The 27,658-nt window shown below is 40.1% G+C and overlaps 1 protein-coding gene across 10 annotated transcripts in view; it reads right to left on the reverse strand.

Annotated features, from left to right (window-relative positions):
• Nucleotides 1-27,658, reverse strand: part of auts2a (activator of transcription and developmental regulator AUTS2 a) — a 1,176,696-nt gene that overhangs the window by 356,125 nt on the left and 792,913 nt on the right. For all 10 annotated transcript variants that reach the window (XM_072589564.1, XM_072589566.1, XM_072589565.1 and 7 more), the window contains one exon: nucleotides 13,955-13,984. In XM_072589564.1, the coding sequence (XP_072445665.1) occupies nucleotides 13,955-13,984 (30 nt within the window). The remainder of the gene's footprint in view (nucleotides 1-13,954; nucleotides 13,985-27,658) is intronic.

The raw sequence follows: 27,658 nt of genomic DNA on the forward strand, positions 1-27,658 counted from the left end.
CACTTGTTAAAGCACCTCATTTATCATGTATCAAGATAAAACGTTGTCAGTACACAAGAGGAGGAAGACAGAACCGTTAGATATTAAACAGCACTTTCAATGTTGTATCGTCTGGATGATTAGGTGTCTGCTGTATGTCAGCTATGACTCAGTAGCACTCTCACTTCTGAATCAAAAGTTTCTGAATTCAAGGCCCACTCCAGGGCTGAAGGACAAATTTAAGGCTGACATTTCCATGCAGTGCTGAGGGTGTTCAAAGTTATTGTAGGCTCTGTCTTTCAGACGAGTCTTTAAACTGAGGCCCATCTGCCTTTCAGGTGGGTGTAAAAGACCCATGGGCACTATTTCAAAGAAGTGTGAGTTTTCTCCAATGCTCTGGTCAATATTCATCTCTCAATGTTGCAAAAACAGATTCTCTGGTCATTATCATGTTGCTGTATTACAGTGGAAACTAAACTTCAAAAGGACCTTACTGGCCAAAACGTGCTGAGAGGCATTCAGTGTTTGTGAGAAGAATTCTATAAATGCAAGATTGTTGTATGGAGTTGGAGCCACGGTGATGTCAAGATTGACGTGTTCTGTTAAATTACTGGTGATGTGTTTGATTCCAGGCAGTCTCACACTTTAGGAATAGAATTCCCCAATGATCTTGTGGAGACTGCCAAGTTCCTCAACAGCTTAGTGGTGAATATACTTTGTTAGTCTCATACTGAATGTGGTCTAAATGCTTTTCCAGATGTATTTGTATCCTAGGACCGACTGTGTGGCAAGAAACAATTGACAGTTGACACAGCGAGAGAAAGCAGCTGCATCCATTATCCGATAGGACAATGGAGATAGGGAAACGTCCTCATTATTTGAAAGTCTCATGAGAGGAGGAAGACATACCCAACGTCTGACAATCCACTACACCAGCAGAAGTGGACTTGTGGCTTCCTGAAAAGTGTTACGCTGAGGGCTTTATCACTAGATGATGTAACGTAAAAGAAAATAAAATAAATAAGGACTCTCAGGAATAAGCATAATTTCTCCCCTTTGACTTGAATTATTACCGCTTAGCCCAGTAGTGACCTTGTTCAAGTGATAGCACCAACCCTATGGTGTTTTGTTCAAGTGACGATTCTTTCGGAACAAGTCTGAACAGTGGTTGCTGAATTAAGTGTGAAACCTGTGTTTACCCATCATAAATATACACATCCACGCAATAGGGAATTACTAGTCAGCAGTCCAGAGCAACAACCCTGATAGTGTCCCTCTCCACATTGCTGAACCCTTGAGGTCAACTGCAGGCATCTACCCAATAGATGATCTATCCAAACAAGCCAAAGAACCGAGGGCTCTGCAGTCTATCATGTCATGTCTGCTCTTCCTCGAGACAGTTCCCTCGGCTCATTATTTGTTGATGCTTCATTCTGAGCTGGTTTCTTGGCAGTTACTGTCAGTGATAGGTTGTCTTCTTCACAGGACAGGGCATCAGCTTCCAAGTCTACCTCAGCCAGATCGGGCATCAGACTCCATACTATTCTGAACCAGACGCTAACCAACTTGCCAACTGAGCTAATCAGCTCCCTCTGCAGTCGTATAGAGCAAAACTAAATTTTTCAACAGCCTGTCATCATTTCACACATATTGCCAAAAACAAAGGCAGAATTTTGGAGATGATTTTAGACCTGGCTCAGGAATTATATTTGACAGGAACGAGTGGGAATTTGCTCTGCTTCATCGCATGTCTGTATTAGACTTATACAGTGCGATGAGAATAATGATTTGGTCAGATATGTACTCAGTGCCAAACTGGCTGCATTTCCATATGGAGTACACATTTGAAATTCCCGTTACTTTCTGAAGATAAAGTAGGAATCATTTGGGATTTGCAAAGTACTTGATGTCATACACATTTGTAGATACTGCCTGAAATGACAGCTGAATAAACAATCTGCTTAGCACAAGCTCAAGCCCCCAACCACCCCACCAACCAACACAAAATGTGTAACTGATTATTAATTCTAATTATTCATCTTTATTTATGGTGCACAGCTGTTGGGACTCCATAAGTTACAAAAAATGTGCCTTGAAGTACAGAACGTTCCCATCATAAAGACTGCCAGTGTCTCCCCTGTGATAGATCCACACAATATATGGTCCTGTTGACAGCCTAAAATTCTGCATTTGACTGCGTTTATGGGTCTTGAGGTCCCTTTACACTTTAAATATGAAAGAGCACTTGGATAATGGACAATTAAATCTGTATCCCGAACATGCAGCAGCACAGCCAATTCCTGTGATTGTCACGTTTAATTTAGAGATCTTCGAGCAACAGGAAGGCCACATCTCTTTAAGTCTCAAACCAAAATGTCGAGAGCACACTTTGTAGTAACAGATGGATATTTCTTATAAACATTTAGTTTTGAGGCTGACATAGCACAGGTTGGCCAATATGTATTTTTATCAAACTGTTTCTTGGGCAAAAATAGTTGCAATCATAGTCTCACTTAACATTGCCTACATATCCGGCACTGCATCCAAAAAGCCTGAAGCAGTGAGACAAGGAACATCAAGGAGGCTTACAAATAGTTCGAAAGCAAGGAGATTCTTTGGCTAACTTAATATCACCTTTCCAGAATGCCAATCGTACTGATTTCCTACTATACCATTCCCAATCGTTTAAATGGTTGTTGTATCTCACAGGGGTATTACAATGATGATTGAGCGAAATTTGCATGTAAACTGGTTGTAGCATTAATGCTGTGAAGGATGAATTCCTGATTAGATTCCCTACAGTATGGAAACAGGCCCTTCGGCCCGTAAAGTCCACACCGATCTTCAAAGAGTAACCCAACCAGACCAATTCGTCTACCCTATATTTACCCCTGACTAATACACCTATGAGGTAAAAACAATGACTGCAGATGCTGGAAACCAGATTCTGGATTAGTGGTGCTGGAAGAGCACAGCAGTTCAGGCAGCATCCAAGGAGCTTCGAAATCGACGTTTCGAACAAAAGCCCTTCATCAGGAATAAAGGTTATTCAACTTGGTTGAAAGAACATAATAAAGGCAGAGTATTTCTTAGATGGTGAAAGGTTGGAAAATGTAGGCATCCAAAGGGACCTCAGTGTCCTTGTTCATGAGTCACTAAAATATAACATGAAGGTGCTGAAAAGGATGAAAAGGAAAAGAAAAACACACAAATTTCATCTGATAATGACAATACCAGTAAACTGATCAACTGCTGAAGCTCCCAGCATGGATTTGATGCCTTTAGAGTGACTAAGCACTTTGTAAAAGACACCAAAAGACATTAGTGGGGAGGGGAGGGTTGCCTTGCTGGATATCTGTGAAACAATCAAAGAGTCTCACTAGACAAACTACCAGGCAGCAATACCTTCTTCCATAAACTGATTCATGTTAGAACCCTGGGGGTCGATCTGCCACATTGTTTGAGGACCCCAACAAAGTAAAAACAATATAACTCACAGCAGAAAAATGCTTTCGGTTTTATATTGTCACTGCACTTAGACCTCAAGGAGCTTTGACTACATTAAATTCATTCCTTTTCTCTTATAATATCTTAAAAAGTACACAACTGTTTGACATTTGTTTGAACCATAGATTCCCTTTGTTTATTGCTTTATCTTTATTTTTAAATTTTGTACCATGAGAACTCTTTGTTTACCTCTGATTGGGCACTGTTTTCTCATGGTTGCGAATGGGATGTACAGCAATAGGTAGCACTCATCATACAAGTGCAACAGCAGATGTAAAGTGTTACTATGAGGTGTCAGCCAAGAAAGGAAGCATATTCCCCTTTCAGATATCCTCTTTTGCATGATTCATAAAACAGCAGCCCACTGCCATATTCAGTTATCTTCTCCAGGATATCCACGACAGGTTTATTTGGCTTGTTTTGAAGAATTTTATTCTCAACCAAGTTCACTGAAAATTGGTTTCATATTCACTTTCTTCAATTTCTTTTTGTCATCATCAAGAACTCCGTCTGCCTGCCCAGTAGAGAGAAATACCGAAATCTACCCAGTTGGAGACAATTGCCCTAGCTCTTTAAACGCAAATATAAAAGCACTTCTGGTCTAGCTTTGCTGCAGCAGAGCCCATCGCTGTGGGTCCCATTGACACTCTTTATCGGGATAACAAAAAGCTTTTTGTGGTATTCACCGCATTTATGCAGAAAAATATCACAGCCATCTGCAAACAACAACATACGCTAGCAGATGTGGAAAAGCATTGTGAGCTATAATCCCAATGTCCTTTTGTTTCCTCTCCATCCTTCTTCAATGAGTACGTGACTTTAAGCCTTCCCCATATCATTCTGTGACAGATCTAAGAAGAACCATCTGGTATAAGCACCACCAGAGTACAATACCTATCAGCATGATATCATTCAGTAGTGACTGCTGTGGCCTCCACTATCACTGCAACTCTCGTACACATTTAACATTATACTCAGTAATGTTAACAAAAAGAACAATGGTGATTTAGAAGGATCTACTTGGTACTTGGAAAAATTCTGAAATGTTCTGCGAGCGTAAACAGTGCAAGATTACCCCAACAGTAGAAGCCATCGGTAATAAAGGGAGACAGTTTTGGGACAAACACTGGGAGGAAAAGATATCTTCACACAGAAAGGAATTAGGAGCATGGAAAAGCTTTAACTGAAAGTGGTTATTAAGGCAGAGATCACGACAACAGCTAAGGAGATAAGTATTTGTGAAGAAAACAAATCAGGCAGGTCATTTCTGCGGTTAAATATGATAGCTGCAATTGAAGAGCTACTGCCAATGCAAACAAAAGGAACCAAGTGGACTGCTTCATTCATGCGGTTTCTATGATTCTATGAAAAGATGAGAATTGCTGCTCTTTGTCAAGCACTGAAGTTATTCAAACAATGAAAGAGAAGGGAGGCAAACAGGCAGACCAATAGAGTTCTGAAAACACAATTTTATATGGTAATTTTCCAAACTCTTCCATTATTGTTACAGCACCACTACTGTCCCTAAAAACCCCAACCCTCTTCACTTCAACCTAAACCCCACTGCAGCTCAATGGTAACAGCATCTCTCTCTATTGTCAACAAAACAACAGCCTGCTACAGTTTCACCAAAATCTCACTATCCACTCCACTGTCACTAAATCCAATTCGCGTTGAGAGGAAATGGCAGGAAATTGCTTTTCATTTACGACATCCTTCTATATGCTTAAATGCACTGTCTCAGCCTACAGTCCCTTTAATTTTTGTTGCCACTGTGTCCATTTCTTAGGTCTGCTCAGGACAGTGACCTGGAACCAGAAGTGACCTTATTGAGGTTTATAAAATCATGAGAGGCCGAGATAAGGTGAATGACAAGAGTCTTTTCCCTCAGGTGGTAGAGCTCAAACTTAGGGGCCATATTTTTAAGGTGAGAGGAGAAAGATTTGAAAAGGACATGGGGACAACTTTTTTTTTTACACAAAAAGTGGTTAGTGTGTAGAATGAACAGCCAGAGGAATTGGTGGATGCAGATACAGTTACAAGGTTTAAAATATATTTGGATAAGATCATGAATGGAAAACAGGTGGAGGCATATAGGCCAATTCCATGCAGATGGCACTAGTTTACTTTGGGAACATGGTCAGCATGGACTGGTTGGACCAAGGGGTCTGTATCCATGCTGTGTGACCCAATAAATCAATGGTTCAGCACCCCACAGATCCTGTAAATTGTTGCTTTCCTGTGTGGCCATGCCGCTTAGAGGGAACTTTGATCTCAATCACAGCTTTGCTACAAGAAGAAAGAAATTAGTAAATTGAAAGATAAACTGCTGCAAAGACATTTACAAATGCAATATCTAGAGAATCAATGACACTTTCAGAGCAGGCTGTGCTCATTGAGTTAAATTTAGAACATAGAATATTACAGCGCAGTACAGGCCCTTAGGCCCTCAATGTTGCTGGGAGAAAGTGAGGACTGCAGATGCTGGAGGTCAGAGCTGAAAATGTGCTGCTGGAAAAGCGCAGCAGGTCAGCCAGCATCAAAGGAGCAGGAGAATCGACGTTTCGGGCATGAACCCTTCTTCAGGAAGAAGGGCTCATGCCCGAAATGTCGATTAGATTCCATTTGCCACCTCTCAGCTCAGCGCTGCAGCTTATCTATGTCTCTCTGTAACCTACAACATCCTTTGTCACTATCCACAACTCTACTGACTTTAGTGTCATCCACAAATTTACTAACCCATCCTTCTAGGCCCTCATCCAGGTCATTTATATTAATGACAAACAACAGGGCCCCCAAAACAGATCCTTGCGGTACCTCATTAGTAACTGAACTCCAAGAGATGAATATTTCCCATCAACCATCACCCTCTGTCTTCTTTCAGCGAGCCAATTTGTGATCCAAACCGCTAAATCACCATGCGTCTGTGTTTTGTACAAAAGCCTAGATTAACTTCATTCCACAATTCCAAATGGCCACAAATGGCACTTTTTTGCAACAGTTACATCATAGGCAGCTCATTTTAATAACACATCAGCCTGAGCTTAAAACAGCAGGCATTTACTGAGTAAAGTGGGAGAAAGTGAGGATTGCAGATGCTGGAGATCAGAATCTGGAAAAGCACAGCCAGTCTTGCAGCATCCAAGGAGCAGAAGAGTCGATGTTTCGAGCAAAAGCTCTTCATCACCATTCCTAATGGTGAGCTTATGTTTAAAACATCGACTCTCTTGCTCCTTGGATGCAGCCTGACCAGCCATGCTTTTCCAGCACCACACATTTTGACTAAAGTATTTTATTTTCAAGTTAGTGAAGTGCACGCTAGCAAAATAGAGAAAAATGTGATCCAAAGGAACAAATTAACAGTTCACAATGCTACAGTGAATTTGTCAAGCAGCTGTCTGTTGACATGAGTTTCAGATTATCTATATGGGTGATCTCCAAGATACTTTCAGACTACATTCAATACTTCATGGCCTAAAATATTGTTCCATATTTAATCACCGCAGAGGGGCTCATAAAGTTGGAATTTCGAAAAGGCTTTTATGTATCTTATGCCCTGTTATGGGACATGTCAAACTTGAACAGCTTGCATTACTGGTGCAAGTTTCATCACAGGTACAAATAAACTCAGTACAAACACTAAGGAAGTCCGAACCTGCTTAAATCAGATCGAAGTTCTTCATTTACCTCCAAAAAGTGTCTACAGTGACAAGTAGTTTTATATGTAAAATCCATTCTGTAAAAAACTGCCAATTATTTCATCCAGCTGCTGCAGGGATGTCTGGGTATAATTTAAAAAAAGAACCAAAAACATTGCTGGTTTTGGAGACCACAGTTGCTCAATATAAAGGAGGGTGAGCGTACGGCCAGACCTTTTGTGGAATTGGGATGTGATTGAGACCCAGTTCTGGATTCCCATCCCCATACCTGATTCCAGCAACATTTGCCAGCACAGGAATAGGTCTTTTTTTGTCAGACTACCTTGCAAGCTCAACTTCAGGAATTAGCAGTTCCCTTCCTTGCAATTTTGTTCATAGACATAGTTCATGGCTCCTCAAAGGAATCAAAGACAATGGGGGGAGTCTGTGTCCCAAGTCAGTAAGCAAAGTCAAAGCAATTCAATATTCCATTTGAAATACATTGCTCTTATTATCTTCTATCATTCTTCATATTATTGACAACTAGTTGTAGCCCACATCATTGTTAATCTTGTGTAACTACACACACAGTATTGCAAAACCTCTTCAAAGAAAGATCAGATTATTGCTAGGTAATAGAGATATCAATCAAAAAAAGCTGGCAATGACATTTTCATCTGGAAAAGGGGATGTCTGGCCATCTGTTTAGTCTGCCTCTGGTAATACAGTTGTCAGATGGCCTCATTATGAATGAATGGTTGAGCCTCAGCAATGAATAATGCACTCAGCCCTGTAGCCAAAATTGACAGTTGCAGGCAAGTATTCGATTTGCTTCATTGCCTTATAAAAACTTATTTGCTTGGAAGATTTTTTTCATTGCTTGCATGTTTGTTTACGTATTATTAAGAATATTTTCAAATGCACTTCTTGTGTCAGTTTCAGAGACATTTGAAAAGTTTGGCATATGTTTCTTTGGCTCTATACATAGTGGGCATGGAAGATGGATGACAGACAGCGATGGGGTGCAGAAGATATGTTGAAGCCACAGGGGATATTGGGGAGCAGGAGTGATATGGGGGACAAGGAGGAGTAAGGATGGGACAATCTAGCAATGAGGATTGCAAATGTTCTCATGTTTTAGTGAATGGTCTTTCACACTGGCTGATCTTACACCAAGTCACCTCAGTTACCTACCGCTGTCCCCCACCTCCAGAAATGACAAGTTTGCCTCTAGTCCATGTCTGCCTCCCAGTAACAAAAATGGAGGCAACAGGCTCCTCCAGGATGGTGGAAAAGATTCCAGACTCCCATTACTAATCTCTTTCTCAAAAATCCAGCCCTGTGTGTTTGCAGAAGTGTACAGCAGTGTTTGTATACTGGTCTTTGCATCAATATTTATTAGAAACTGTTTAAAATCTATTTTAAGATTAAAGATGTGACTTCTCAGTGGTAACGCTGGGTAAACAGAACTGACAAAGCATCAAACATTTAATTTTCAATCCAAAATGATGTTCCTGCACTTCAAGCCTCATCAAAACCTTGACAGACAAAAGGAAAGAAGCAGGAAACATTGGAAACGAGCAGACATTAATCAATTGGTACTAAAAAGCAAGCACATCCTTCAAAATGTGACCAGTTGACATTAGTCCTGAAATGCCAGAATATTTCCTGGAACTGTAGCAGGGCATGGGCTTCTCATAGCTACTCCTGGACCTGTACAAATTTTCCTTCATTTTCTAGAAAAAACACGGTGGGCCATCAGATGCCTGCAGTTTACTATACTGATGTCTAATTTCCATGACATGGAAACACTCTCCATTTCTCTTCTTCAAACACATTGAATCATACTTGCTTTATAGTTCAAGGCACACTCACTCCAAGTTACTGATCTCCTCACTCCACGGTTACAATGAGATTTTACTCACTGCCACTACAAGTTCAGGGAGGTCATTTCTTTCTGCTTCCCCCATTTGACTCCTACCTGGTGCTGCATTCGAGGGACTACGCTCTGCTGCACACTGTGGCGAGTCACAATATTATTAATATACTGGATGCTCCAAAGAATACAGAAGTGCTTGATCCTAGTGTGATGTGATAGCAAGACATGTAGCAAGTTAGGGTAAGGACCCAAGTTGAGCAATCAGGAACCAGGGAAATCAAGACAGTACATTGGCAACCTCACCAGAGTGCAAATAATTTGAATTTACACTAATGCAGGCAAGTGAATGTCAAGTTTGAAATGCTGACTTTCTACTGAATATGTTTGATGTATGCATTTGCATATCTGATTATTTGCATTTTTCCATCATTGTATCTTTTTAAATATATCTGCATTTTTGATTGTGATCTGGAATGGGAAAAGGATAGTTTTAAAATGTAAAGATTATTGTACCCTTTAAAAGGAAGTTACCGAAACTCATCATAAGTGGGATTTATATTGCTGCTTTGAGAATACTGGTTACACACCATCTGACATGACCAGGGGTAGGGTGGGTGGGGAGAGGGCGGTTGTATATACAAAGTGAAATTCGGCTGGCAACAAGTAGCTGATTGGCTTTTTTTGAGTTAGAACCAGATGACAAGCTCTGAAAAAGGGTTACTGGACTCAAAAGATAAACTCTGCTTTGTCTCCACAGATGCTGCCAGACCTGCTGAATTACTCCGGTAATTTCTGATCTCCAGCATCCACAATTCTTTGTTTTACATCCAAATGACTTGCTTTGACTTGGGTATATACAAAGCACAGTTGTCCCTGTGGACAGCAGATGTCTGCACTGAGTATTTTCTGTGATTGCTGACAAGCGACCATGTACAGACTATGAGGGATAGGTGGCCACAATGTATCCACTCATGGTTTCTCCTTTTTCAAAACATAAAGTGGGTATAGGCAGCTGGTCTTAGGAAAGTTCTGCAGCAGCATCTTTGAATACATAAGAATCAATTTTATAGATTCATGCTTCCAGTGTCAGTGGACCTTTCAGGATTCCCTATTCATTACAATTAACTACATTATCATGTAGTCCTGCCAACTCTGGTAGCATGTATTCTGACCTCTAACTGCCCCACCTAATCAGAAAGTCTTTTTCTCCTGCCTGTTACCAAATCAAAGCATTCAAGGAGAATGAGAAAAGGGAATTGCTTTAAATACTTCACTGATTTTTATTTTCTCTTTCATGGGTGTTTACAGCATCATCCAGAGAGATTCAAGTTTAACTCCTGGAGATTCCCAGAAATTTCTGTAAGATTGGTAACTTTAATCAGAAGGTCTGCACTGAGCCTCCGGGCCTATATTTCCAAAACTTCCTCCAGGTCAATGAAGCTCTTTATTGTGATCACAGTTCAAAAATCTACTTCATACAATGTTATCAACCCATATGCCAACAAATTAATTAGGGTCTCCAACATATCCTGGTGTACTTTGTAGATAGCTTGCTAGTACTGTTGCATTCTCCATTTCTCTGTTCAGCCCTTGTTAAATTCGACAGGTTCCTGGCGTCCCTGTGTGTTTTACATATTACTTTCCACTCTTGCTGCATTATATTGATTCTCAGCTGACAGCTTCCATAGATTACACACCATCCCAGCTGGATTCTGCTTGTTCTTTGCCAGCCCACTCTCTAAGCACAGATTCCAGGCAACCCACAATGTTCTGCTCATTCTTATACTCTTATTCCTGTCAAGTTCACACTCTATCCAGCACACTCCTTGCGGAATGTGTACTACTCCACTACATATCCCATCCAGCCCATGCCTAATCCCTGGTGAGTCCGAATGTAAACTTACACATTCCTGGACAGTCCATGCTACATCACTCTGAATTGTGGTCAATCATGCTATAATGCTTCCATGGCAAATTCTGTATTCTATACATTCCTTGCCAGTTTACAGAGCGTTACACAGATTCCTGGTAAGTTCATTATCAAACAACTGAAGTCGACACTCACTACAATGAACACTTCCATCATGTTTTGTTAACCCAACTTTATTACAATTATACAGCTTCTTCCCTGTCTGGTTGAAGGTCACAGAACTGTCACAGTGCAGAAGGCGGCCATTTGGCCAATCGTGTCTGCGCTGTCAAGAAGAGGCCGCCAGCATTCTCAAAGATCCATCCCACCCTGGCAATGTTTTTCTACAACCTCTACCATTGGGGAGAAGGTACAGAAACCTGAACACGCGCACCAGCCAGTTTCATAACAGTTTCTACCCTACTGTTGTTAGAATACTGAATCGACTCACAAGCTCTTAACATTCACCTGTACCTGTGTTTTTGTTTTTGCCATGTTTACCTATTTTTTACTTATCGATGCTACTTAACTCTGTGATCGGCCTGTATTGCTCGCAAGACAAAGTTTTTCGCTGTGCCTCGGTACACGTGACAATAAATTCAATTCAATTCAACATTGAAATCCATTTACTTGTATTCATTTTTGAGATCTGTTGTTTCCAAACAGACTAATGAACAGAAATATAAACATTACCTCTGCCCAGCTTTGGCAGCAAAGATAGTGAACCATCACTTTACTATATTGAAGCAAACCTCTACAGTAAAACTAAAATCCTTCTGATCTTCACTCATATGGGTGAGAAACTTTTGATTTCAGAACATTTTCAATTACCCTGCACTTTTACGTGGAGGGCTCCCCCCTGTAAGTATTTAAGTCAGTGTCTGCCACTCAAGATAAATGTTATATTCTTAAATCTTGCTCCTTCCCTCTGGTGGAAATATTGACTAAGGCTTGGGCATGCCCCCATGGATACTGGGCAACCATTGTGTCTCACATAAATGGTCATTCACGTGTAAGCTATGAGACTGAGTGCCAGCAAACTAATTAGCAGCGAGGGTCATCACGATGGAGCCGAATGGTTTGATTCAATGACAGCATTTTCCTGCAGGAATAATAGATGGTAATTAGGAATGGGAATTCAGACTGATTTGACCCAGGATAGCATATTGCAAAATTCATCCTCAGAAAAGTAGGATCAGCTCAGGCTTCAAGAGTCATCCACAGTGCTCTATGCAATTAGCTTCAACTTCAGATCAAAATTTTACCAGCGACACAGTGAACATGCAGTTAAGTGACTCATTAATTCCTTGGCTACCTTGCAATTCAGGAATGAGCTCTTCAGGTTTCTCATAATACAATGAGAAATGAAAAATGAATAATAACTTTGCCTGAAAAAATCTTCATGTGCAGGTGTCACTTCAGCAGGGCAGGGTCTGCACAGAACCACCAGCTGCTGATGGACTGAGATCTCCAGCAGCATTATACTCAATTGGACTTAATGACTTACGTGGTTCAAGTCCTCAATGAAGCACTTAAATGACGTAATTTTTACGTACTTCGGTGCTTGAAATGTAGGCATGGTATATTGGTTTGTAATTTTAACATAATTTTAATTCAACATTATCCTTCCTTTGATGCACTGTCCACCATTACCCTATTATCTGTTGAATTTATTACCACATGGCGCTACATGACTACATGTGATCATTACATGTCTCCACATTTTTAACATGACTATGTCTGAATTTCTCAGTGCAAGTCATACTGCAATTCAACATTTGGGCTGTCAAACTGTTCCTTGAATAAAGTACCACTATTGTTGTGAGAACTGAAACATTCAGGGAACATCAAAGTTCATGCATTCAAACCTGAGTAGTCCTTAGAACCAGAACAATTCTTAAAGTAGTTGTAAATAAGTTCTCAAGCACTAAGAATGCCAGAAATTCCTTCTGAATGGGCAAAATGGAAAAGTTAAGTCTATTTTAAACAGAGCTCTCTCAAAGGTAGGTTCATCAGTAAGTCACCCTATTATGGGAGAAAAGAGAACTTGTTGTCCATAATCCAAAAGCTTTTCATTCAAAATTAAGAGAATAATGGCATTCAGACGAAGTTTAACACAGCTTATTTTATCAAATATAATGATAGAACAGGAAAAGTCAAGAGGTTTTAATGTAAAAACACACAGCATGATAACAGAAAAGAATGCCGCTACATAATTGGACAGTCTCATTAGGCAACACGTGCTGGCCATCAGTGTGTTCACTAGGGAAACAAATAAAGCATACAAGGTGGGGATAATCTCAATGTATCTAGGCCTACAGCCGTACACAGTTGAAAATCAATTCAGCACCTAATCCCCAAACTCATTTAGATAGCTGCAGAAAATGCAATTATTATTAAATGAACAGAATTTCACAATCCCCAAACATTTCCGATCCAAATTAATTGCAAGCAATGTGATAAGTATAAGCAATTTTCACCTTGCTTGGTTTCAAATGATAATTATGATTATTTTTGCAAACACTATCCCAAGTTATAATCCCCAACCTCATTGATTTACTTATGTTTAAAGTGACTTTTATTTTATTTCTTTGTCATTGACATTGGCATAGGTAAAACAAGCCAAGCCAGATGGAACCTCACCATTAGTGAATCTCGTGTGTTGTGTGGATCAGCTCATTAATGTTGCTACATTCCCACCACAGATCAGCTGACAGTGAACCTACCACAAACCATTTCTCTATTGACACTACCACATAACAAACTATCAATTCTGAAAATTGTGCTCTCTATCACTGAACTTGCACAATAATCCAAGCCCAAATGTTGGCAATGTGCTATAATTTCATTAAATCAGCCATTAGAATCCTTTCTCTCAAAACACAATAAGAACAAAAAAAAACAAAATCCACTTATGGTTTCCATATATGACCATCTTCCTTATAAGTGGAGTTTTGTAAGTACAGTAATCTTTTAAAAAGAAAGGTTGACACAACTATCAACATAGATTGTCTGATTCTGAGAGGAAAAAAATAATCTTACCTTCTCATCTGGGTCACTTTCACTGTCACACTGAAACAAAAGGGGAAAAAAAGATATTAGGAAAAGGTTGATGAACTGTTGACACAAGTTTGAGAGTTCACAAACATTGTGTTTTTCTTTCTTTTACACTTCAATTGGAATAATGAAACTTGACAGAAGAGGAGTCAAATTGGACACAAAACATTAATTCTGTTTCTCTCTCCACAAATGCAGCCAGGTCTGCTGAGTTTCTTCAGCACTTTCTGTTTTTAATACAGATTTCGAGGAGCTGCAGTTTTTTTTTGGTAACTCTGGTTAGTTGCAGACATACCAATGTTAATGAACACTAACCAGAAATGATTTAAGAATAACACACTTCCAAAGTGCCAACCGAGCACAATGCAGAGCCACCCACAAGCTAATGATTATTATCAACATGAGTGAGCAAGGGGGACCAGCTTCCATTACTCCATTCTTGCCCTGATGTGCAGAGTTTAGGCGTGAATCACTTGAAAGTTAAACATATTCTCTGTCACATTACAAGCAAAAATTAAAAGTATCCACAATCAGGCACATATAATTGATAAGATTAAGGAAACATAACAAACCCAGCAGATATATTTTGAACGCAATCATAAAATCTTTCCCAGCGCAGAAATGCTACACATTAACTGCTCCTTTTTGACTTCAACATGCAAAGTAACTGGCCATAAATAGCAACTCACATCATTCTGGCAACAATTGCTCCAAATTCATGAAATAAACTGAGAAACGCCATTAAAACCGGAACCAAATAGAATGAACTGACTTCACAATACTGACTATTGCAGCTAGTTCACTACAATATACAATCCAAAGGGCAGTGGTGGAATGGTGACCACAGGAAAGCTGAGAGGACAAAGGAAAACTATGCCCCCACTTAGTCTGAACAACACATGGGAGAAATTCTCTGTGTTAATATTATTCAGGTGGATTAACATTAATAGGTTTTACTGAACATTATAACATACAAAAGAAGCTACAAGAAGACATCTCTCTGGAAACTTGTAGACTCAGATTTTGGTTCAATGTGATCTGACATCACTATGTCATCCATCACTCTTTATCCACATAAACAGCAGCTTTTGTCAGAGTAAAAGTTTAGTTAACTTGTTACTCTAAATTTTCCACAGCTTATGTTGTTGCTAGTTAATAGAGTCAGAGATATACAGCATAGAAACAGACCCCTTGGTCCAACTCATCCATGCTGACCAGATATTCTAAATTAATATAGCTCCATTTGCCAGCACTTCGCTCATTCCCTTCTAAACCCTTCTTATTCATATACCCATCTAGATGCCTTTTAAATGTTGTAATTACACCAGCCTCCATCACTTCATCTGGCAGTTCATTCCATACACTCACCACCCTCTGTGTGAAAAAGTTGCCTGTTAGGTCATTTTAATATCTTTCCCCTCTCAACCTAAAACTTATGTCATCCAGTTCTGGACTCTTCCACCCGAGGGAAAAGGCCTTGTGTATTTAACCTATCCATACCCCTCATGATTTTATAAACCTATAGGAGGTCACCTCAGCTTCTGACACTCTGGAAAAACAGCCCTAGACTATTCGGTCTCTCCCTATAACTCCAACCCTAGCAACATCTTGTAAATCTTTTCTGAACCTTTCCACATTTCACAACATCCTTCCTATAGGAAAGAGGTCAAAATTACCCCCAGAATTCCAAAAGTGGCCTCACCAATGTCTGCACAGCCACAACCACCCAACTTCTATACTCAATGCACCAACCAATAAAGGCAAACATAGCAAATGCCTTCTCCATTATCCTATCTACCTGCAACTTCACTTTCAAGGAGCTATGAACTTGCACTCCAAGGTCTCTTTATTCAGCAACACTCCCCAGGACCTTACCATTAAGTGTGTAAGTCTTGCTGTTATTTGCTTTTCCAAAATACAGCACCTCACATTTATCTAAATTAAACTCCATCTGCCACTCCTCAACCCAGTTGGCCCATCAAGATCCCATTGTACTCTGAGGTAACTTTCTTCGATCTCCACTTCACCTCCATATGCAAAATGTACTAACCATAACTCTTACGTTCACATTCAAAATATTTGTTAAAATGATGTAAAGCACTGGACCCAGCAGAGATCCTTGTGGAACACCACTGGTCACAGGCCTCCAGTCTGAAAAGCAACCTTCCACCACATCCTCTGCCTTCTACTTTAGAGCCAATTCTGTATCTAAATGGCTAGTTCTCCCTATATTCCATGATCTGACCTTGCTAATCAATCTACCATGTGAAACCTTGTTGAAACCCTTACTGAAGTCCGGATAGATTTCGTCCACTATCCTGCCCTCATCAATCCTCTTCGTTAGTCATTCATAGAATCCTTCCTTCTAGTTTAAATATATACTGGTTCACAGAAAAACATGATTTCAAAACTCTACAATGTGCCACTTCAGTGGCCAGTTTGGTTTATGCCATTTCATAAATATTAAGTGTGTGCAGGGTGAAGAGGATTGTTTGCAATCTGAAACAATTACCATCAACTGAAAATAATGCAATGTTGGAATTTTGCTTATTATACACAGATCTGATAGTGAAGCTCCAACTCATTTCAAAAAAACAGTCAGATATGTACTGTGTGAGGATTCCACAAGTGACTAAAATTATCTGAGTTTAAACAAAAATGTAGTGCCAAAGACCTTGCTTAAAGAAAATGCCACAACCTTGATTTAAAAAAATATGGAAACAAAACAATGCCATATCTTAGCTTTGCAATTACAGTGCTGAATTAGATTAACTATGACTGAGTTACAGGAGATGTGGCCAAGGAATCACAAAACCTTTGTGATGCATTGGCTTAGTCTGTCTGACAGAAATGAGTAGTGTGGAAAGGTTAGTTGTGCATATAAAGTGAGAATTTAGATTCAGCTCAGCTTGTGCACTGTGGCCTGGGCGTGGAATGATTAGCTGCTGTAATAAATTAACATTTTCAAGTAAACATTACAGATGTAAATTATTGGAGCAAATGAAGGATCTTTCCCCACCAGCAGCAAGATCTGTGTATAGGGAAGGCCAGTAGCACATTTATGAGGCAAGTCCAATTGACTTTTTAATTAAGTTGTTTATTGAGTTAATGGAGATATACACAGCACAAGATACATTATAGATTGCTGGTCATAACAAAGACTGCATTCCTAAAGACACCACATAGCAATGTAATCAAGAGTCACATTATTCTTGCAGGAATGACACAAGATATTATGACATGCTGATGTCAATCTACTCAGTTGGAAAGTATAAGTGTGTTTAAAGGACTGTACAATGGGTCTTCCTACTCTTATGAAGAAAATCAAAGTCTAAAGCAGATTGGAAAGGCGAGCAAATACATAATTCAACAATCTCTTTTACATTACTTGTATCTGTACATGATTATTTCAGGACATAATGGCTTTCCACAGGCAGGTAATTCACAGTATCTAATTATCTATGGCTAAACTTATTTTACAAGAGTGGTACAGGTACTGTGCAAAATATATTATTGTATGGTGTATAATAGTGATCAGTCGAGAAAACTCAAACAACATTTGACAGAAGAACCTAATCTCTGGAAGGTACAGTTGGAAACTTCCAAGTTTTCTTTGCTCTACCTGACCCTTCCTCTTTTGAATAGTATTAAGCCCAACACACACATACCACTGCTCACTTCCTGCAAACAGTCTTATTTGACCCAAAACGCTTCCTCTGTGTCTCTCTCCAAATGTTGTCTGAATGACTGGGTTTTTCAGCATCCACTTTTATTTCAGATTTTCGGTATTCGCAGTAATTTGCTTCCATTTTAAGGTCAAATCGAATATGCCTTCCACAATAGAAAACTTAACACAAACAAAAGTATCAACCCTGAATTTGTTAAATGGACAATGTTAACTTTTTTCAAAAATAAAAAGCATATTTAAAGAAAACAACTATTATGCTTTTAATTTTGTATGAAAGGTAAAAACAAAATACTGTGAATACTGGAAATTTGAAACAAACGCAGAAGCTCAGCAGGTAGGTAGCATCTATTGGAATCAGTAATAGAGTTGAGTGTGGCATGAACCTTCTTCAGAATAGACAGAAAATCTTTCTATAGGCTACAGTAAAACTGCCTAATATGAGATATGTGGCTCAGAAGCAGCATAACCCAATGAGTTACAGGACAGACAACATTATAAAGTATTGCACGGTGCAATTTCTTGTCATTTATGGATATATTGTTCATTAGTAGCTATCATCTGCATCTGGAATTTGTCCTTCAGCAAAATTTGAAGCTTCAGCCAATCAGATTGACTTCATGTTGCAATGACAGTTTTTTTATGATTGGTCGCAGTCTGAAACAGCTTCAATTTTAGAACTAAGCAGCCAGCCAATAAACAAGTTCTGTTAGTGGCCATTTACTGCACTTTGGTCCTCACCACTTCTCTTCCCTCCAACATCGGCAATCCTGGGTCCTCACTTACCAACCCATCAACATCCACATCTAAAGGATCATTTGTCACCATTTCTATCACCTCCAGTGGGATGCTACCATCATTCACATATTTTCCTCCCCTCCTTTGCTAGCATCCTCTCCAGGACATCTTGGTCCACTCCTCCTCTAATCCTAACACCTCCCTATACTCCTAATGGCACCTCTCCATGCAATCACAGGAAGTGTAACACCTGACTGTTTACCCTCTCCTTCCTCACTATCCAAGCCTCCAGATACCTTCCAGGTGAAGCAATGGTTTACCTACACTTCACTCAATCTAGTCTACTGTCATTCACTGCTCATAATGTTGTCCCCTCTATACTGGGGACATGCAACAAAGCTTGGGCGGCTGCTTTGCAGAACGGTGTGTTCTATCTGCAAAAATGCCTCCAAGTGTCCGGTTGCCTGCCACTTCCGCACAACACTGTGTTCCCTGAACAACATCTCTGTCTTGGGCTTGCTGCAGTACTTCAGTGAACCTCAGTGCAAGCTGGAAAAACAACATCTCATTTTCTTTTGGATGTAGGTTTGCTCACTGAGCTGGAAGGTTCATTTCCTGATGTTTCATTACCCCACTGTGATATCCAGTATTTGTTGTTTTCAGTACAGATTCTCACATCTGTAATAATTTGCTTCTACACTTTTCTGCCCCTTTTTCTCTCTCTGGGGGCTCCATCTCCACCTACCAGTTACTCTGTCCCCTCCAGCAACACCCCTCCCCGCCCCCTATCCCCAACCACCAACCCCACCCTACCTTCAGCATATATACCAATCTTTTCCGAGCTACAATCACTTCTGAAGAACAGTCACTGGATCCTAAATGTTAACTGCACTTTCTCTCTGAGGGGGTGTTGCCAGTCCTGAGTTTTGCTTGCAATTTCTGTTTTTGTTTCTGTACGTGGTCATTACGTGAGCAGGCTGTAAAACAGACATATGCTTCCCTTGCAGCCAGCAGAAGATTGACAGACTGCAAGTTGGCCACCATGATCACACTCGGCTCCTGACAAAGAGCTTCTGCTGCTTTGGAGACTGTGTCAGCTCAGAGCTACCAGCTCAACTACTGGCACACAAGTTCCCTGCTGACCTGCAGCCAGCTCACCAGGAACATGCCATCACATTTACAATTCTGTCCCCTCAAGAGCTCAATGCACCATTGCTTGGCAGAGATAGATGGTCTCCAGCAGTACATAAATTATGTAAAGGCAATAAAATGAATTGTGCAAAACATTTCAAACAGTTGCAAGTCTGGGATCCAAGTGCAGTTTGTAGACAGGAACTGAAGGAGATAATGTTTTATTAAATGTTCATACGATCCTAAGTGATACAACATTTTTCTCTTATTGATCTCTGCTTTGATATGCAAATCTCTTCGTATACTCTTTTCCAGTAGGTTTCTTCTTGCTGCAGATATTGTTTCCTCCAATCTAAGAAATATTTATGTTTTCAGGACAGTACAACGTTTGCGAATGAACTCTGTGGAGCAAGTTACTGCACACATGCCCTTGCCAATTGTTATCCAGCCAGAGATTTGCATCAGTAATCTGTCAACATACCACTCTTTAGTAAGCACAAATAATAATTACTAATGCAATATACACTCATTGCCAAAGCGCTGCCATATTTAAGAGTTTTGTGAGCATGTTCAAAGGTCTGCCTGTATGTTTGAAAAATAAAGAAATGTACAGAAGAGTCCATTTCCAAATGACAATGTTCAGAAATTTGATGATGAGTTCCCTTCATTACTATGACAACTGTATAGGATTTGAGAAACCGGTTAGCTCAGTTGGGTGGACAGCTGATTTGTGATGCCAAAAGCATTGGCCCAGTTCCTGCATTGGCTGGGGTTAACATGAAGGATTCTCCTTTGCAACTTCTCCCATTTCGTGAGATGTGGTGATACTCAGGTTAAACCACCAACAGTTGTCTCTCTCTAAAGAGACAGCAGCCCTTTGGTCTGATAAAGTTATGGTGACATTGCCTCATACTATGAATTCAAGTGCTACAAAAATGCCCTGCCACCCCAATCCACATTGATAGTTTCCTATCCTATTCTAGTTCTGTAAAGCTCTGAAGTTTTCACTCCAATAACTCTAAATCTTTGCCTTTGCAAAGCAGCAGATTCCTGCATAAAATAATAAGAATGTATTTCTCACCATTTTCTGTCAAAATGTGATAATCTAATTGTTTATCTACTACTCCACTGGAGGGCTGTGACTTGAGATTCAAAAGCTGGAATGGCAAAAAGATTAGCAGAAGTGGTTCACAGCCATGTGATTCCAATGAAAATCATCACATTTTTCAGCCCAGCCAATTCAGAGCTGATGAAAAAAACGTCTTCCGTTCCTCCTCCTTTATCTGCTCCAGCTATCCCCCAGGGATGAAGTTGGTAAGGAAGAGGGACTTAATGAGACAGTCCCAGAGGATAGTGGCAAAGTTTTTTGATGCTCTTGCTTGCTTCCTTGTTGTCATTTTAATCAATCATGCTTATCTAATTGTGTTGCATGTGACCTAACAATGCTAGAATAACATGGAGGAAGTGCCACAGATGCTGAACAAGAGAAGATAATTATGAATTGTAAATTGTTAGAGGAACTGAATGACAGGTTTTGCACAGCTTATGCTCAATTTATTTTTATTTAAAAAAAGGAATGATATGCACCTTTTATACAATTTATTTTGTCAGTATCACTGCCCGCACAAACACAACAAATGGCAACATATCTTCCCAAACGCATTTTAGAAAAATAATGCTGATTGAAGTCTCTCATTCCCACAATTTCATGGAGAGTGCATTTTTATTCTTCAAAGCAAACACTTTTTTTTAAACTGGGAAATCTCTTCAACAGTGTTGTGATCCATTTAAAAATGGGCCACTCTTGTCCCTTTGTGCCAAATTGCTTTGATTGCCTCCACGCAAGCACACAGAAATGACTTCGCTGCCTTGTGAAGCCGATGGAGTATGTTAATACAATCGGGCATACTGCTCGATGCAAAAGTGCCATACCTCATTACTTTAAGATAAAAGAAGATCATTGACGACGGGAAGCAGAATTGACTTTTTGCGGTCTTGACTTGATGATGATTTAATCAACTGCACTCTTTCAGTTCCTATACACCAAGCTGTCGTTCCGCAAGTTCCCATAAATGAGGCCCTCTCGAAATAAACGCGAATGTAGAATTACAGTCACACCTTCACAAAGAGGTGATATGCAAATCCAAGAGAGAAAACTGTAACTCGCATTCCACTTGAAATTTGAAGGATTGCAAATGATGGGTCAGGCCAGAAAGTTCGAATCCATTTCAACTGAACCAATTGAGCTCATTTGGTAAAGGCAAGCTCAATAAACCAGCTCTGTTTGATGATGAATACGCTCAGTGATGGGCAAAAGTGCATTTCAATCAAGAGAGGAGGAAAGAGAGTGGAGATGGGCATGAGGACAATAACACCACCAAATTTCAAGGGACCAACAAGTATGCGTAAGATTAATTGTCAAATAAATGCTTATTGATCAACTTTTTGGTATTACTACAAAGACACTTTACAGTTAATGTTACTAGCAGGATTGAAGTTTTTAAGAAAAAGGAATTCACATCAACTTTTGTGAATATATCTGAAATGGCTTACTTGAAACAGCTCATTGAAAGTTCACTGTGGACACTGGAGATTTTTTAAAACAAGGTTTCCGAGAAATCACATGATTGGTGTAAGCTGCTTGCTTTGCTGTGACTGTTTGAACAATGGGTGGCTTCGAGAAGTTCTTATTTTATGTGTCCAGTTAGAAGAAAGCTAGCTAATAAGAAGCAGAGTTGAAGGATAACTTGCAATGGAAGGCTGTCCAGACAATATTTCCTTTTCTGAAAAAAAAAATTCTACTTCATTAAACTGATCTGTTCCTTTGAAAGAGTGATCGAAAGAACATCACAAAGTTGTACTTCCTGAGCAAATTGCATCTGCAAGACCTCAGTAGAGACCATGCAGGATTAGTGACCTGACTTCACATGACAGAATATCAAAACAATTGACTCCAGAACTCTATCTTCTTGTTTTCAAAAATAACCCATTGACTAAATGTTTATTTCAGAAAGCCAGATTCTACAAAGAATATTTATTCTCTATTCCTGAGTGTATGTATTTGCTTGTGTATTTTGGGGATATTTGGAAGAATAAGTGTTTACATTCCTATGTTACAAATTGCGCACATTGACCAAACATTACATCTTTATTGAATAATGCTGAACAAAGAGACCTTGAAGTGCAGGTTCATAGTTCCCTGAAAGTGGAGTCCCAGGTAGGCAGCATAGTGAAGGTGGCATTTAGTATGCTTGCCTTTATTGGTCAGTGTATTGGGTTAAGGAGTTGGGAGGTCAAGTTGCAGCTGTACAGGACATTGGTTAGGCCACTTTGGGAATACTACATTCAATTCTGGTTCCTTGCTTTAAGAAGGATGTTACAAAATTGGAAAGGGTTCAGAAAACATTTACAAGGACGTTGCCAGGATTGGAGTGTTTGAGCTATAAGGAGAGGCTGAATAGGCTGGGGCTGTTTTCCCTGGAACATTGGAGGCTGAAGGGTGACCTTATAGAGGTATATAAAATCATAAAGGACAAAGATAGGGTAAATAGATCATGTCTTTTCCCTGGGGTGGGGAGTCCAATACTAGAGGGCATAGGTTTAAGGTGAGAGGGGAAGATTTAAAAGGGACCAAAAGGGTCAATATTTTCACGCAGAGGGTGGTGCGTGTATGGAATAAACTGCCAGAGGAAATGGTGGAGGCTACTACAGTTACAGCATTTAAAAGGCATCTGAGTGGGTTTATGAATAGGAGGGGTTGAGAGTGATATGGGCTAAATGCTGGCAAATTGTTGTAGATCAATTTTGGATATCTGGTCAGTATGGACAAGATACACCAAAGGGTCTGTTTCCGTGCTGTACAGCCTTCTGACTCCAAGTTTTGTTTCGATAATAAATCCAAAATAGTGTGATGAACGAGACCAAAGCCGCTCAAAATATATTAACAAGATAGCCAAGACTCTGACTTTTTTTAATCTTAAAGGCAAGTGCCAGGTTTTGCATTCTGGATGCAATTTGTGTGGTCAAACTATCAGATTTAAAGGAAAACACATTTGATTCATATGGTAAAGTTAAAATACAACAAAAGAAAGAAAAAATTGGAATGATTAACTCTATTGGAAAACTTAACAGAATAATAGATAATTTAACTACTAAACAGTAATTGTTCCAATATAGAAACACACCCTTTGAAAAGGCAAATTCAATAAAATAGAATGCAGTTTTAGCAGGGGGAGTATAACTCCAGCTTTTAGCTGTAACTAAGTGACAGGAATAAGAACTTCCTCATCTAGCTTCAAGACCCCAGCAACTGCTGAAAGCTAAAACTAAACATCTTAGTTCTGTGGGAGCTCCATCCCATCCATTCAGGATGCTTCTATTGTTCCAACTTTAGTTAGAATCCCTCACAAACTGTTTACTCTAGTGGCTCTGAGTATACTGCTTTCCACCTCTCGACCTTCATGAAAAGGGCCCAGGTCAAAATATACCTCTTAAAGCCACAGTGTTGTCATAATAGCGCTTTTTTCAGAAACTTAGTTGATAAAACCTGATATAGATCAGGTATTTTATCAGTCATCTTGTTATCTGGAAAAAGTATTTTAATGCTGTGAGTCATAAAACTATGGGAATACAGCAATAGTGAACTCCTCCAGCCTCTGTCATAATACCATGACTTGAAATTCCCTTTTGCTACAGAGATTGTGTATGATAGTCAATGGCTAGAGGGATGCCCCTGATGACCGAAGTGTCCAGAACCACATTCACTGTCACATAAATCAGTTGAGGCCAAAACACTGAATGTTTTCAAAAACAAGTTAGGTGTCGCTTTTAGGGCTAAAGGAATCAAAGGATATGGGGGTGAAGTTTACGAAGTTGGATAATCAGCCACTATCATATTGAATGGCACAGCAGGCTGATTCCTGTTCCTGTTTCATTTCCTATTTTTCGAGCAGGAGCAATAAGCAAATAGGAAAAGAAATGATGTGGATTTGCAATATGATAAGAGGATTTGAGTTCGGATGTAGGGGTGCTTTACCACAGTTACACAGAGCAATGATAAACTGGGCCTGGGGTATCATATGAAGCTTTGGTCTCTTTACCTAAGTAAGGATGTACTTGCCATAGAGGGAGGAGAGTGAAGGTTCACTAGACTGATACTGAACACATCTGGACTGCTCTGCCTGTGTGGGGAGTCGAGAAACAGGGGTCACAGTCTCAGGATGTGGGACTGAGTTGAGGGAACATTTCTTCATTGAGGATGGTCAACCCATGGAATTTGCTACAACTGATGGCTATGAAGATCGGGTCATTGATGATATTTGAGAAACAGATTGGTAGGTGCTTACATAATAAAAGCAACAAAGGGTGTGGACAGAAATTGGATGCATAGTTTTGGAATAATGGATCATTCATAACTATACTGAGCAGGGAGTGGGCTTGAAGAGTCAAATAGCCTATCACGTCCCTTGTTTAAATGTTTCCTGTACAGTACAATCCTCAAGAATGAAAGTATGTAGCTTCCAGCATGCCTGACTAATTGCAAGACTAACAGATTAAAAAAAAAGATTTTACATTTATGTAGGACTCAACAATAGTAACTTGAAGCAGAATCCTAATTCAAATGAGATGAGCTTCATAGAGTCATACAGCATGGAAACAGAACCTTTGGTCCAAACAGTCCATGCTGAACATAATCCCAAACTAGTCCTACTTACCTGCTCCTGACCCATATCACTCCAAACATTTCTTATTCAGGTATCTATCCAAAAGTCTTTTAAACATGTTAAATGTACCTGCCTTTCAAAATACATTTATTACAATACTTAATAATTAGACAGCTAATTTAATACCGTGCACTAAAAAAATCATGTGCAGCGTATATTTTCTGAGAGTTTGGAGAAGAAATAATGGCAAGGTCAAAGGTGGGGCTCTCCATTATGAATGAGTGAGATGGTTAGCACCTTCCAGTGATAGCAAAGTTGTAGGTTGCTGTATAAGTTGCTCAACTGCTACACAACATTTACTTCCCCAATATCTTGCTAACGTTGTCAGTATTTTCCAATCAACATGTTTTGTAATGTTGATTGCTCCACACCCCCGGAGCAAGTGGGTTTTGAACCCGGGTCTCCTGGCTCAGAGGTAGGGAAACTATCACTGTGTCATAAGAACCCTTAAGCTCCACCTTCTACGCTCTTCACAAAGGAATGGACAAGTTTCTCAGTAGGCCGTGGATACTGCCAATTAACGGGGATCAATTAATGCTTATTAAATACTGGGTTGATTTCCCATTTTCACTTCATAAATATTCAGATTCCTATATAGTCGACTTCACCAAACAAGCCAGGTGTTGAGAAAGCTTGATGTGGAAACCATAATGGGCACTTGACGAATTCAGCCTGCTCTGAACAAACTTCATATTGGAATCCAGGTACCAGCACTCACGGGCATGCTTCATGGCCCTGACAACATACATTGCACATCCACAGACATTGGCAATCAACATGTGCCAGCTTCTAACCACCCTCATATCTCCAATCCACCTGCTGGACACCTTGCAGGTGGGTGTTGGATTGAAAAGGAGGCCTGTTAGCTCAGTCATTTGAATAGCTGGTGTGTCAGCCACATTAATACTAACAGCCGAGATTCAAACTCTGTTCTGGTTGAGTCCGTCTTGGGCATGCCTCTGGCCATAGGTTCAAAAAGGAATCAGAGTACATTTTGCTGTAGCTCAGTGAATAACCACCATGGAAACCTAAGATGAGGAAGGAGGTTGAAGCAGCCAGACTATCGGTGAAGTATGTTTTGGGACCTGAGCCATTCGAATAGAACAAGTACTCAGATAGAAACATATTCCAGTGACCAGAATAGAAAGGAAGGCCGTGGAACCCTCAGTGCAGCTTGACCAGCGGACTCCAGGAAAATAACCTGCTCAGAACTCCGAGTGCAACAACAAGACCCATTTAATTTGCTGCACCAGACTTTTAGAAAGACAGACTAGGTAAGAAGCATGGCCTCTCCACAGATTCACGAACAGTGAATGCTGCAGATTGCCTTGCTGAGAGTGCAGGACAGCATGAAGGATGGATGCCATTGCCTCGGTCTAAACTGACAGCGCCAGCTTGATGTGTTACTGTCAAGGGTCTGATAAAAACCCAGCGTCCTGATGGTTTTCTGATGTGAACAGTCGCAGCACAAAATGGCTTTGGTCTCCCACTGCCTTTGCTTCCATCTGCTGCTGAGGCACAGTGCAGCCGGCTGCCTGCCTGTCACAGCGTGGATGCAAATTAGCTGGGGAGGAGGCGCTCAGTTGTGCTAATTACATTTTAATCATTAGAAATGTGTTGGCAAATCAACCCTTGATTGCCATCTCCAAGTCTGTCTTCTCCAGCTGAGTGAAGGACCTGGCTGCATTAGCTGGGGCCTGCTGGGCATCTCTTCCTGCTCAAGATGGATACGGTGATTGCTGTTCCCAGCCGGCCCACCACTGAGGCTGTTCTGGCACATTATTAAAAAGCCACAAGCCTCCTTTCAAATCGTCACTGCGTGAGCTCGATTCATTCTCGTGTCTCTATATTTAGAGCATCTCAGTAGTTTAACCCATCTGCAGCTTGTCAAAAACCAGACTGTTAATGTCACACTGTTAAGGGCAATGGTCATGTTTAGTCTTCTGGTACTGCAGCACACTTTCCACAAGCTTCTGAAGCCGTGAATCATTTCCAAAGGTAAATTTCCAGTTTATAATATATTAAAGCCATTAGCATTGAGATCCCACCCTTAACCCTTTATCCTCAATTGAAATTTAGTGGTGTTGAAAACAATTGCCAAGCATATACATTTACCTAACATTAGCCCCAAAGAAAATCTTTCATTTGTAGGATGTACAACTGAAGCTTGAAAATGTTTGCACTCCTCTTATTAGATGTGAAAACAAATCAATATTTGAATATTAAAACACACCTGGAAGCCTCTGTATTTGTGAAGGTGATAACAGTCTATAGCCTGAATTCATCCCACAGACCAGGATGGCTTTACTGTTGATGCTTGGATGGCCTTGCATAAACTAGTCTTAACCAGGGCACCAGTAGAGATACTATATTCATCCTTTCTGTCTGTAGATTGTAATAGGACACAAATAA

This window comes from Chiloscyllium punctatum, chromosome 19, assembly GCF_047496795.1.
Source record: "Chiloscyllium punctatum isolate Juve2018m chromosome 19, sChiPun1.3, whole genome shotgun sequence".
NCBI lineage: Eukaryota > Metazoa > Chordata > Chondrichthyes > Orectolobiformes > Hemiscylliidae > Chiloscyllium > Chiloscyllium punctatum.